At 40.9% G+C, this 15,045-nt stretch overlaps 1 protein-coding gene across 1 annotated transcript in view; it reads right to left on the bottom strand.

The window, feature by feature from the left end:
- LOC149315212 (voltage-gated delayed rectifier potassium channel KCNH5) overlaps window positions 1-15,045 on the bottom strand; it is a 244,103-nt gene that overhangs the window by 161,177 nt on the left and 67,881 nt on the right. Inside the window, exon 7 of the mRNA XM_089522753.1 lies at window positions 8-437. Coding sequence (XP_089378879.1) covers window positions 8-437 — 430 coding nt within the window. The remainder of the gene's footprint in view (window positions 1-7; window positions 438-15,045) is intronic.

The raw sequence follows: 15,045 nt of genomic DNA, 5'->3' as shown, positions 1-15,045 counted from the left end.
TACTTACAGCCAACCATCATCATGGCCACTGAAAAGATCTTCTCTCCATCAGTGGTTGGAGCTATGTTTCCAAATCCTATTGTCGTAAGGCTTGTCATGGTAAAGTAGAGTGAAGTAATATAGAGTGAGTCTTTACTGGGTCCTCCTTCCCACTGCCCTTTTCCTGAAGAGTTGTACCGATACGGTGTTCCAATACTCTCTGCCAACTGGCAGAGCCAGCTATCCTTTTTGAGAGTATTCGTGATTTCATCAATAACCTCATAGTCCCCGATGCTGTACCATATACAAGCTAGCCAGTGGGCCACTAGTCCAAAGACACAGACCAGGAGCACCAACACAGCCGCTCCGTATTCCAGATAATGGTCCAACTTCCTGGCGACACGGCCCAGTCGCAGAAGGCGCACCACTTTTAAGGAACTGAAGAGGCTGCTGATCCCCTAGAAAGAAAGAAAAACTTTTTTCATCCTTATGAAATGAGGAACACATTGTGCTGCTACTTGAACAATGTTGACCTAAATGAGAGGCGATCCTTTGAGGGTTTCTTCTCAATGCATGCCAAAGGGATCGTAGGAAGTTGCCTGACACCAAGTCAAGCTCTTAGTCCACCTAACCTTAGTCTACTCTAATTGGCTGTGGCTGTCAAAAGGTCTTCCTCCTCAGCTAGTACCTGGGCCAACTTTTTAACTGGAGATACTGGTGTTGAGCCTGGGACAATCTGCATGCATAATGCCAGAAGCACCTTGTTTCTTAATCTTGCTATGATGTGCCTTGAGTTCCAGGTTTGGTGTGAAATGAGAAGCTGGGCAAGCCTGGGTATAGTCAGCCAATCACAACTGGGACAGTGCTCTGGAGAACAAATATGAAAAACCAGAGGCTTCTCTGTAAATACATTATATAGAGCCAGTTATTAATAGAGGTAAGGTCAGGTAGAAATAGGGACAGGGCAGATAAGAATGGACTAAATCTTGAGAAAATTAGCAAAAGAGGAATGGAGAAGATCTGAATATGGTTTTGTGGAGTTTTTTGGGGGGTTGGTTATATATGAAAACCCACTGGGTGATCTTGGGCAGGTCACAGTCTCTCAGCCTCAGAAGATGGCAATGGCAAACCCTCTCTGGAAAAACCTGCCACGAAAATCCTGTGATAGGTTAGCCCTGTGAAACCTGCCAAGAAATCCTGTGATAGAGTTGCTATAAGTCAGAAATGACTTGAATGCATACAACAACAACAACAACAAAACACACACATACATTTCCATAATATGAAACATACATATAGGGTAACAACACTGCAAATACTACATACATTACACACAAAACAAAACCTTTATCTACTTCTACACCCACAAAAGACTACATACTATTACTACAATACTAACATAAAGATAGAGGTTAACAAATTACTTCCAATTTACCAGTTCATGGTATCACACTAACTGTTAATTCTACTTCCCCAATACCTTTTAAATTAAAAAGATATAAAAATTAAAACCATGTTATTAATAATACTGTTATTTAATTTTCTTTTAACTTTTATTCTTAGTGTTTTAGCTGTTATTAGTTTTTAAACTATTGCAAGCTGCCTTGCATCCCATTTGGAGAGAAAGATATAAGTGCAATAAATAATACATAAATATAAACAAATATTTTACGCACATTTCTGTGTAAATCAAGCCTGAACTTTCCCTGGAAGCCAAGATGATGACATTGAAGGTGAAACTGAAGAGATGAATCACTAGGAAAGACAATAGTGCTAGGAAAGGTAGAAGGTAGTAGAAAGAGAGGAAGACTGCACGCCAGACGGCTGGACTCAAGTGGGGAGGTCACAGGCCTGAATTTACAGAGCAGTGGAGAACATGGGGTCTTGGAGATGTCTCAGCCACAGTTGCCATGAGTCAGAGTTGACTCAAGGGCAGTTAACAACAAGCAAAAAAACCTGGTCAGAAAATGCAATTTTCTATGCAAATACAGTGTGCCCGCACCATACGCAGGCGCACTATATGCGACTTCCAGCTTACATGGAAGCCCCATGCCAATTAAAACAATGGTGCATGCACTGCCCTCAAGCCACAAGCACACACCCCATTGTTTTTAATGGGGCGCAAGCATACGAGGCTTTCCCCTTACCCGGGGGGATCCAGAATGGATCCCCTTATAAGGGAAGGGCCTGCTGTGCGTGCGTGTGTGTGTGTGTGTGTGTGTGTGTGTGTGTAATGAGCATTTCTGGTGCAGAATCCTTCCCAAAACTGGACTAGTTTTTTAAAAAAAAGTCTGCCTATTTGGCAACTTACTGATATCAAGGCAAAAAATGGTAAAATCATTTGTTCTTCCCCATGAGAACAAAACTGATGAAGATTTAGATTGCAAGGCAAGCTCAGTTCAGTTTTTCACTGATCTCATTCATTTTTATACCACTGTGATTTAGGATATGGTTACCTCCAGTTTCTGCCAAGCTCAAAATGACCACGCCATGTTGTTTTGCTTACCCAATGCTTAAGGCAGGACATATGCCTAACCAGAGCTTAATTAGCCATCCTGGGGAGTGTCATCTGCTCCTAGTAAGCACTTGTGAGTGATTTAAGGAAGAGAGTTTTTGCTTAGTGTTTTCGTCCTCTTTCAATGACCATCTGCCTCATGTTGGAAGTTGTACATGCAGCAATTAGAAGTCAGAGGCTCTCATTTATTACAGCCTGTCGCTCTCTTTCTGTACACACAAACACATATGTGTGGGCTGAGCAGTCACTTTTAAATTCAGACTCACTGCTGACTCAAGACAGAAGCGCTGCAACAAAAGAATTCCACAGCACAAGACTTAGCAGCCAAAGATGTTTTGTTTAACAGACGGCAACGAAGAAAGCGTTTGTTCGTTCTTTGCCAGCTTTAAATTGCCCTTTTCTGTGCATCATTATCAGATCAGTCTAGTCAAAATGTTGGGTAATTATATTATCAAGCCATAATACATTGGAGTTTATTTCAGCATAGGGATAAAAGTGGAGTTCTTTTCTCTGTCTGGAACACTTCTCTTTTTAACAACTCTTACGTCGACTCTAAATGACAACATGCCCATTTTGAGGTTTCTCATCCCACTCAGTTAAATGAGAGATCAGCAACTATAGGTTAGAGGGCTAAGTTCAGCCACATGAGAACTTAAGATCACTTTCACCCCCAACTACCAAACTAAATTAAAAGAAATGCAGATGGAGGGGAGAAGCCAGTGTGACAAGGAAGACTGCTGAAAGAGGAAATGTGTCATAAAATTAGAAGACAGAAATGAGGGTGATAGATCTGCCCCCAAGTTGCATATGCTAATTCATGGAGCTAGATTTACATTTAGAAAATATTACAGGAATTAAAAAAAAAAAGTATGACAGTCTCAGTTTAATCATCTTGGCTTCTAGGGACAGTTCAAGCTTGATTTGCTCTTGAACCAATTAATCTGTCTTTTTGGCAACTCAGGGTATTTACAGAACTCTCCTCCAGCACCACTTCTCAAATGAGTTGATTCTCTTCCTATCCACTTTCTTCACTGTCCCACTTCAACAACCATGAAATGGGAAGTACGATGACGTGGACAATCCTGATGTTAGGATTCCTTAGGATAGAACTATGGCAGTAAAAGTGCTATCAAACTAAACTCATTCCTCCATATTTGCAACTTTGATTATTCATGGATATGATTAATATGTTCTCTCTAGGAATATCTAGGTCCTCCAGTGCAACTCTATGGTCAACTTTAACTAAAAGTTGCACTGAAAGACCTAGAGATTCCTAGAAAGAATACTCTCCTAGGCATTTGTAGCTCTTTCAGTGCAGTTCTATGGTCAGTGTTTGTTGGACATTGACCACACAGTTGCACTGGAGGACCTAGAGATTCCTAGATTGGTGTCCTCTCAGGTCAAAACATAGTGTTTTTGTTATTTGCGGTTTTTCCATATTCACAGGGGTCTTGTGCCCCTAACCCTAACAAATATTGAGGAACAAGTGTACTATTATTGTGTAGTATGGACACACCCAGGTTGATCCATGTAATTGTTGACCAGTCTGCCATCCAGACAGTAATTGCTGATGGACAGTCTAATGGCTCATGTCTTCCCTTCTTATAGTTCTTGCTTTTTCAACCAGTTGTAGGGAGGATTAGAGGCTGCTTACTTTGTTATCCTGGTGTTAGCACTTGGTGAATAACCTCAAGATCCCTATTCTTCCTTTCTTTGTTTTAAAATTGGACTTAAACTGCACAGTCCCTCAAGTATTTTGCAATAAGCCTGCACAGCTACCCTACTGCTCTTGGTTAGCTTTAGGAGATGGCACCCTTAATTTTGGGGCCACTACTGTTCACAAGATACAGTACATCTCCAGCAGATGCTTAGGATGCAGTGTCAGTAGGATGATGAATCTAGTCTGAATTTGAGTCTAACATGTATAAGAAGTCTCCAAAACAGTGAACTTATAGAGTTCATCACCTTGCATAGATGCTTTAATGTTGCCCTGCTGACATCAAAGCCCCCACGCACCAGTCCATGGCTGGGAAAGAGCCTGATGTGAATCCCATCATGAATTATAAGCTGGCAGAAATTCTGCAAGCCAACACATCCTAAAAGACAGATATTTCACGTTGAGCTACTTATGGAGAGCTTAGCCCCAAAGCCCCCGTGAGCTCATTAATCCGACTTCACTGGTGTTAATGTGAGCTGCATACATCTTTGAGGATTCCCTCCCCTTGTACAGAGAGAGTTCTTAAATGATTACATTTATTTGTCATGAATGCTTCTAAAAACATGGCTTTATACAAAACATTGCATGTCTGTGCAATGAAAAGCCCAATTTTGGACTAGCCTAAGAAATGAGCATTTGACCAGCCATATCACAGAGGCAGAATGTACTTACAGATGGAAGTCTTGAATTCCACCCAGGGATTGATATCCCTACAACGTCTCCATACATCTGAGTGAGGAGCAGAAGTGTTCTTCATAGCCTTTTATGTTCATGGCACCCGTGTGATGTAGGGCCCCACAGCTGCATGTATGGCATGAAGATCTATATAAAGGTGGCATACATCCATAAGCTGAAAATCTGATAGAGCAGGTTTCCAGCTCTTCTACACACCAACACGTATGTTTTTGATGCACATGAGCCTCCTTTCTATAGACCTTTGCACCACGCACAGGAAAACCTATATTAGTGATGCACCATTCAGGAATGGTGTGACATTTTAGGAATGGGGCAACTTCAGCATGTCTGGGGGGTAATTCTTCATCTTCCTGGCTAAGATTTCAAGGCCTGGACACTATCAGCCCCTGAAATTTCAGTGCCAAAGCTTAAGACCTAGGGATGACTCTTTATGATATCTTAGCAGATTGGCCCCGGTTATGATATAAGGGTGATATTGCAAAGGGTAGCCTCTGATGATATTAAACATGATACATGAGGCATCAACTTCAGTTGTACAGTGTACATCACTCAAAAGAATCAGTTCTAACAAATGGTCGAAACACATGCACACGCACACACTTTTCAATGTAGTGTTCTCATCCTGAAACTCCTTCCTCTCATATTGAGGACAGGAGAAGATGATCCAGAGCTTCTGATGGAGGAGTCCTATTCCTGTAACTACAGTGAGATATGTCTCCATCCCATCACAAAAATTGCTTTTATGTTTGTTTGTTTGTTGTCAAAACTGGAAGTGACCAAAAGTTTACCTCCAGTTTTGAGAAAAGAGCTTAAAAGTTCCTTACCAACCCTCTATATAAACATATTAAAGCAAAATTCAACACCTGCCTTTAGAGGACAATCACCACTTCTCTAGATTTCCAGGACTGAAGGAGGACACACCAAACCTGGTTTCAAGCAACATATTTCCTCCTGCCTTTGTCTCTCAAAGATCATAGCTAAAATTAAGCTTGTCACCTCATTACCATACTCACATGTTTTGCATTTTTATGGCTGTTCATACAGTCTGATTATAAAGGTCGTGCATGGCATGGGTTGGACTGGATGGCCCTTGTGGTCTCTTCCAGCTCTATGATTCTATGAGGTCCTTCCTGGGCACTAGATCACTCAATGCATCTGAGGTAGCAGACCAGGTCTGCAAAAGCTTATGCTAAATATATATAGACCAAGTCTACAAAAGCTTATGCTACAAATATATATACACATAAATTTGTATACAGCATAAGCGTTTGTAGACTCGGTCTACTTCCTCAGATGCACAGAGTGAACTAGTGCCCAGGAAGGACCTTGTATATATACATATACACTTTATTTATATCCTGGTGTACAGAATTTTAAAACAAACTACATTTTTCGTTATAAAAATCTTAATACAAAAAGATGAAACACAATTAAATTAACTCTGATTCTTTTAAAAAAAACAAGTTTGATACACAAGTTAAAAACAGCATTAAACAGACTCTTAAAACATATTAGAATGCCAACACTATACCACCATACTGCATCTCCTGCTATTCATCTTCATTGAATGACTCATAGGAGGAGTATATAAAGGTATCTAACAACATAGCTGTGTGTGTGTGTGTGTGTGTGTGTATTGCTATTAGTCTTCCATAAGAATGTTGTTCCAGATATTTAAATGTTGGTCTAGCAGTTTTGACTGAGAGGAATGATTGTTAATGTCCTGTAGAAATTGATGCCATTTCTCTTTAAAAGGGATATGATGGAGGTTATTTATCCAGTCCAAAAAATATACATATTAGTAAACTGTCCCATAACCTGTGCCATCAATTATCCTCTCTCAAGTTGCCTGTCTTTGCAGTTCTTGGCTATTTCAATTGTAGTGATGGCCAAGAGAAAACAAATCAATGATTTATGCTTCAAATCTTAGTTTTCTCCCAGAAACATTGAAAGTAATAAAATACCAGGACAGGGAGCTATTTCTTGAAGGGTGATCTCAGAAATAACAAATACTACATTTAACCAAAATTTGCTAAATTTATCACAATGCAACCACATATGGATATATGTTTCCTTACAATTACAACCTTTCCAACATTTTGCAGTTAATGGCTTAGAAAATCTAGTCAATTGTACAGGGGTAAGGTACCATTGATAGAGTAGTTTTAAGGAACACTCTCTACACAGGATAGATCTAGATCTGAATGTGGGAAGAGACTCCAAACATCTTTTATTATGGGGTTATTTCTAATACAGCAGGCTAATGGCTCAATTGCAATAGCGAACTAAAGTGAGGAGAGAGGAAAACCCTGTTTTGTGCCTCTCTGTAACTTAATCAATAAAGAGTCTCTCATATTGATGTGTATCATTGCTTGAGATTTTGTGTAGAGATTCCTAACCAGGGAAATAATTTTGTCTCCAATGTTCATGACATCAGGAAAGGATAGCCCCAATCCAACCAGTCAAAAGCCTTCAATTTTGCTATAACTTTGTTCACACAGTTAGGAGTTTATCGCACTGCCCTTTTTCCCAAGCCAGGAACAGTCTGAAACCTTCTAAAAATGGATTTTATTGCATGCCACCATGCCCAGGCAGGAGGCATCCCATACCTGATCCAGACTTCTCCTGTACTTTGCAATGAACAGGAAAATCCTGTTTTTTGCAAATCACAGAAGTCCAGGTCAGGTATGGGATGTGAAGTCGAAGGCTTTCATGGCCAGCATCCATAGTTTTTTGTGAGTTTTTCGGGCTATGTGGCCAAGTTCTAGAAGATTTTCTTCCTGACATTTCGCCAGCATCTGTGGCTGGCATCTTCAGAGAATGCTTGCCTGGAGAAAGTGGGTATATATATATATATATACTGTGTGAGCCTGGGAATGCAGGAGTGATTTGCATGTGTATTGTTCTGTGCTGATGGCAGCCCTCAGGCACTCAGACACCAATCCTCTTTTGCATTAGCCTCCCAGCCTGAGGCCTGCCATCAGCACAGAACAACACACCTGCAAATCACTCCTGCATTCCCAGGCTCACACAGTACACACACACACACACACACACACACACACACACACACACCTTTTCCCAGGCAAGCATTCTCTGAAGATGTCAGCCACAGATGCTGGCGAAACGTCAGGAAGAAAATCTTCTAGAACCTGACCACATAGCCCAAAAAACCCACAAAAAAATATGGGTATGGGATGCCTCCTGCCTAGGCATCAAGGCATGCAATAAAATCCATTTTTAAAAGGTTTCAGCCCATGCCTGGTTCAAAATAAAAGGGCAGTGCGATAAACTCCTTAGTCTCGAAGGTACTGCAAGATCCCTTTGCACACACACACACACACTCTCTCTCCCACTTAACATGAATCCTATTGGTTAGTCTTAGCTAAACAGACTAAATCCATTGTTGAATGGTGAATGAGCACATAGGTAAATTTCATAAATTAAATGAGTCTACGTTTGTTGGAGCATCAACAGAATACAACCACAAATATAGAGTATAACTTTGAGGGGGAAATTGTTAAGAAGGTTAGTGGAGATGAATATCTCTTTAATTGGGTTAACAGTGGAATTTCTATTAGAAGATCGAAACCCATATATAACCAGGCTAATGGCTAATTTTCTAGTGGAGGCAACAAGACTATGGCTCAAATTCGAACAACGACCCTGAAGTTTCTGTAAATTTTATTGTAAATTTTATTGTAAATTTTATTGTAACGCATGTTGTTTTTTATGCCTAATAAAGGTTGACTGACTGACTGACTAGATGTTTTTCTAGGCAAGGGTCTTGCTGGGAGATGCCTCCCATTTGCTCTGAGCACTGGAGAAAATACCCCAGGCTCAAAGGTTCAAGTCCAGGCCCTGTGGTTCAGTGCTAGAGCCTGAGACCTGGGGACCCTAAAAATCCCAGCAAAGTTTATTTCTACAAATGGTTACCCTACTTCTGCAGCACCTTTTCAGCCTGTTCTTCAGATCTTCCTTTTACCATGTACAGAGCCATCCTTCTGTCCACTTCCTCTGGCTGTCACCCCATTTCCTATTCAACCCGTCTTTTTTAAAAAAAAAAAAAAAAAACTGGATTTCCAAGCCTCCTGCTTTCTAAGGCCTTACTTGGCCCACTCCTTTGACTTTTTAAACCAAAACTTTTGTAGAGCCTTCTGTCTGCCCTATCATATTTTTACGTTCTGAACTGCCTAACCCATGGCAGCTATAGGACAGCAGAGTCACACATTCAGTGACAGGAACGCATCTTCCAATAGAAAACCAAGGAGCCACACTGTGAGAACGCATGCTTCCTTAAACCAAACCTGGATGAGCCCCTAAATCAGGGTTGGGCAATGGTGGATGGAGCAGGGAGCATTTTTTGCCCCCACATACACATCCCAGTGGACCACACAACCATACCCAACACAACAAGCAGTGTTATCACATCACTTCCAATTTAATTGTTTAGCCAATGGGGGGGCAAAATCACTACCTTTTGCTACAGTTTTCAGTCTCTTGGATCAGGTTCTCCTGAGATAAAAATGAGAGGTGGGGCTTGATAGGGCTGCCATAATTGTCCACTTTTACCAGGGACAAAATGTAGGACAAATTCAAGACCAAACTGTAGGGCAACTGCAGGACAAAACTCAGCTCAAAATGTAGGACATTTAAGGTCCACCATTTTTCTTCAATGTCCTACATTTTGGGCTGAGTTTTGTCCTGCAGTTGTCCTACAGTTTGGTCTTGAATTTGTTCCACATTTTGTCCCTGGTAAAAGTGGACAATTATGGCAACCCTAGGAGGACTTAATGCCCCCAAACTGCAGTCCAGCAGGCCATAGGCAGCCCAGGGGCCACACTTTATCTATTTCTGTCCTCATAGTCCTTGCCTTGCTGTTCAGTTTCAGGACTTTTTTTTCCATTTCTTTTTGGGGATGCTCCAAGTATTATTCCATTCCTCCCTCCCCATTCCCTCTTGAATGCAGCAACAAGCAGCAATCCTCTGCACCGCTCTAATCAGCATTCTTCTGAGTCTGCATCCAAAAAGATTGCTTCATTGGTCTTGTTTCTCCAGCAATACCTCTTTCCTCTCCTCTCCCCCTTTCACTGTACCAATGAGCTATGAGGCAGCAGATCTCAAGGCTCTCCTGGAAAACCTCAGAGACAAAAATGAGTCCTCAGTGAGACCCAGCATTTGTTAGGATGTCTCCCATCAAGAGTTTCACTGTAAATAACTTGCACCCAACATCTGCTTTTCCATTAAGATACACAATTCATTTGAGGAATGGAAATGTCTGAGAGGGGTAATTAAAATTCTGCCTCCTATACCCTAAATGACTGGTTATAAATTTGCATAAACTAAGACACAGTAAACAAATACTCCAGGCCTTTTTATTATTTTATTTTATTTTGTCCTCAGGCTACTGCTGCTAAGTTTTCCTGGGCTCTCTCTGGGGATTACCTAAAAGCAACTTGTATAAACTAAATTTTCCTTCACCCCCAGCATGCCATAGAATATTCATAAATTCACATCTTCAAAATACACACACACACACACACACACACACACGTAATCCCAATGCTCAGCAAAGTACAAATAGAGGACGGTTTATACAGAATGATATAAAAGCTGCATAAATATTGTAGACACGCATTGGCTAGCATCCTGTTGATGACTTGATGACTTATGTGTTTATACATGCAAGTTACATATGCATACATCCCTTTTTGTATGGGCTATTCTCTTGCCATTACATGCACTGCATTCAAAAAACCTTCCATCCCACGGCAGCATTTCCTCATCCTCCCACAACTTTCAAGGTTTTTCTGAGAGAGAAGGGAGGTGTTTTGAGATCATGAAACTGCAGCTGCTCTGGGCTCTTGGGGAAGGAAAATGTGGGTGCATTTCTTCTGTGACCAAGCTGAGACCAGGTGCTTCTCCGTGGTCCAAATCAACTCCCCCTCCCTCCCTTCTCCATCAGTAAATGACAACAGCTTAACAGCTGCCAGATGGAAATAGAAATCCATGTGTAAAGCTCCATACAGGTGTAGGATTTCAGCTAAAGAGCATAGAAAAGAAATCTTTTTTTGGACAACAGCTCCAACAATTGGCCAGCCAGACCCTGGAGTCTCACTACTGAGACTTGTGCCTCTGCCTTTGCATTACTAGATGTTTCCACTCCATTCAATGATACATTTTTAAAGGACTCAGTGCACAGGATAGTAGGATGGTAAGAAGAAGGAGGGTTCCATATCTATGGAGAGATCTTGCCACAGAAAAGTGCTTCTGCTGAAATTAAGGAAGAGACAACTATAAATGGCTCTACACTACATAGTTATACCCCATTATAGGTTCAACTGGAAACAACATGAAGGCACACAACAACAACCATTTTTGTCCCATTTTAACTGCCGAGGCTCCAGGCAGTTTTGGTGAGGGACTTCTTTATTAGACAAGCAATAGACTCCTCTAGCATAGAATTCAGCAAACTACAGCACGCCATGAGAGTAAAAGGAAAGTGATACTGTTATAATTGCAATAGCGTAGGTACATCTTGCAACTAATTGGTAGAGCAAAAATATAATTAATGAATTAACATTTGCATTTCCATATCTTATGCAGATTTGAGACCTTCTTTTCCAGTCTGTCTACTGTCTCTGTCTGTCTGTCTGTCTGTCTGTCCGTCCTCCCTTTTTTTGCAGCCACAGTCCCTCTATTTGGCTGTGCACAAAATGACTACCAGATGCAGGTGAGAGGCAAGTTGCAAGCCCCAGTTTAGATAAGGGAAATTAATTTTCATTTAATCTGATTTCTCTCACTGGTGTGATGGATTTGGGTGTCGCATACTCCGTTTGCTCAGTAGCGGCTAGGGAAAAAGACCTCAGTGTATTAAAACCTTCACTGTGGGTGCCACAGCAAGACTTATAAATGGAAAGCTAACACAATTAGTTGGCAAGTACTACTGTTTACTATAATTTACTGAAGAGTATTATTCTGAAAGCATTGACTGGGAGGTTTACGTGCACAGACTACAGCAGGTTGCACAAGAAGGAGATGAGGGGATGGATGAAATAAGCATGCAACTATGGTGCTGTCTAGTAAAATTGAATTTTGTCTCCTTGCAGCTGGAAACTACCTGTCAGAAGTATATAAAATGCTGACCCCTCTCTCCAAAATATCTGAGAACCCTGAATGGGTCCCTTATAGTTAAGGCTAAACCCAGGGATGGATTGAGAGAAGAAACCACCATGCAACACAGACATTTTTATACACATGGAGATCCCTTTCGTGGAGCCAAATGTGTCACCCAAAAAATGGGAGGGGAACAAAAAAATCCAAAATCCAAAATCCAAATGTCTTTCAGATGAGGGAGAGTCAACCTGTATTAGGCCAGGAGGGCTTTTGATCTGGTGTTTCTCTGCCTTAGATACTATTTGTGCAATAACTTTGCTGGGACTCACATATTAAAATGCACAATATTAGATCTTTAGGCACCAAGCTATCATTTTGATAGCTTTAATATTTTGCTTAGACCCCCACTATCTGGGCTGCTTTTTTTTTTTTTTTTTTTTTTTTTTTTTTTTTTTTTTTGGCAAAGGGAATAAAAATCATTTTATACTTCACTGGATCCATGTTTCTTGCCAAATAGCACTGCTTTAAAGTACTGCTGTGCCAGAAGGACTTCCTTGGGGCTTACTACCTAATGTCAGGTAGGTCTGCTAATTGATTCTTTGTTGTCTCATTTAATTTTCTATTCTCTAATACAGTCACCCATATATGCAACTTGCCATATTCTATCTGGGCAGTTCCAGAAGAAAGCCTTTTAGTATGACCATGCTCTTGCTTGGAAAGATCTCTAGTGAAATATACTTTTCTGTTGTCTATTTATTGAATTTTTTGTTGCAAATACATACATTGACAACAAAGAAACAGAATAGCATCCACAGGGCTAATATTTAAAGCACAAAGCTTGGGGAAAGTATTTCAAACTACAGTTCCCAGAATCCCTCCTCTTAGCCAAGTTGCCAGATGGATTCCTGGAGCTCTGGTCCAATTAATTTTTCCAAACATCCATTCTGCTAGGTAAAACAACATGAGTCTGGAGAACTTCCCTCTAAGATTGCATCCATACTACAGTTATAGCAGTTTGATATCACTTTAATTGCCAAAGAATAATGGAATTTGTAGTTTGGTAAGGAGGTAAGGAGGTCATTCTCTGTTGACACTGGGACTATAGTTCAGGGCAATGTACTATAACTCTGTAGCATAGGATTCTAAGTATCACATTAAACTACAAATCCCAATATTCCACTGTACAGAGACATTGCTGGTAAACTGGCACCAAACTACTCTAGTTCTGTAGTGCATATATGCTCTAAGTCTTGTTACACTGTTGGCCCTTGATATCCACTGAGATTTGGTTCCAGGACCTCCTGTGGATACCAAAATCCATGGATGCTGAAGTCCCACTATATACAATTTAAAATGTCAAAATCAAAGTTTGCTTTTGGGTTTTTGTTTTTTTTAATTAAAGACATGGATACTGAGGACCAACTATACTAGTAGTCTGCAAAACCAAGCTTCTGTCTCCTCCCCCCCCCCCCCCCGCATGTACCCTTGAGCACATGATGGCAAGTTACAGCTAATAACCGCCATCTGTCAAGCCTCCATAAAGCAGAAGCAAAATCCAAGGTGTAAGCATTTCCTCTAGAACAGCATATACATTTTGCTCCCCCAAGCAGAGTGCAAATGGTTACCTTCTCTGGTGCCACAGCCAACGTGCTCAAAAATCTTATATGACCATTCTTGAATAAATTCCTGCTTTCATCCATCATCTAAATTCTGCACCTGAAACAGCTTGCTTCCACTTGTTGCATGGTAATGTTGGCCTTCCTGCACGGATACTGACTGGCCACATTAGCAAGTTACATGAGAGATATGACCATCTCTGGCACTACACAAGGCTATTAAATTGCTGTTAAAATATGCTTCCATGAAGTTCTGCAATCCTCATAATATTTCTTATTTCCCAAACCTGATCTCCCATTTATCATTCCAGTATAGCTCCATATCCTTATTAGCATGCTGTTATATACCTGCTTTGACATTTTGTGTAGTAGGTCAACTTAAATCCCCACTCTGGCACTAAAATCATATTAACAGCATCCTTGGTAAATCTAAGTATCCAAATCCCATTTGAAAACCAGCTCAAGCTGAGTCTTCAGCGGGCACGTTGACCTAAATTGGTTTCCAAAGAGAGGAAAGTTACATCTATGCACTTAGCCCAACATTTGCTGGTTTTTGGACAAAATGTTTGCCATTTTTCAGATTCTACCTGGAAACATTTTGATTTCAGGAACTATCATCTGGCAGATGTGGATCCCGCATCATCTGGCAGATGTGGATGGATGACAGAATTAGGGGCATACTTATCAAATTTGCAGATGACACCAAATTAGCAGGAGTAGCTAACACCCCAGAGGACAGGATCAGAATTCAAAATGACCAGAATAAGCTGAAGTTTGGGCAAAGCAAACAAAATGATATTCAACACAGAAAAATGTAAGGTACTGCACTTAGGGCAGAAAAATGAAATGCACATATATAGGATGGGAGACATCTGGCTTAAGGAGACTACATGTGAAAGGGATCTAGGAGTCCAAGTAGATCACAAGTTGAACAGTGTGATGTGACAGCTAACAAGGCCAATGCAATTTTAGGCTGCATCAATAAAAGTATAGTGTCTAGATCAAGGGAAGTAATAGTGCCTCCCAATTCTGCTTTGGTCAGGCCCCACCTGGACATTGAGAAACTGGAGTGTGTCCAAAGGAGGGCAACTAAAATGGTGAAGGGTCTGGAAACCATGCCCTATGAGGAACGACTCAGGCAGCTGGGGATGTTTAGCCTGGAGAAAAGAAGGTTAAGAGGTGATATGATAGCCCTGTTTAAATATTTGAAGGGATGTCATATTGAGGAGGGAGCAAGCTTGTTTTCTGCTGCTCCAGAGAACAGGATCCGGAACAATGGATGCAAGCTACAGGAAAAGAGATTCCAGCTCAACATTAGGAGGAACTTCCTGATAGTAAGGGCTGTTCGACAGTGGAACACACTCCCTCGGAGTGTAGTGGAGTCTCCTTCTTTGGAGGTCTTCAAG

Source organism: Sceloporus occidentalis, unplaced genomic scaffold (assembly GCF_023333645.1).
Source record: "Sceloporus occidentalis isolate IW3139 unplaced genomic scaffold, rSceOcc1.0.p SCAF_4, whole genome shotgun sequence".
Lineage (NCBI taxonomy): Eukaryota > Metazoa > Chordata > Lepidosauria > Squamata > Phrynosomatidae > Sceloporus > Sceloporus occidentalis.
Note: the sequence above shows the minus strand (reverse complement) of the source record. Positions and strands in the feature narration are given on the sequence as shown.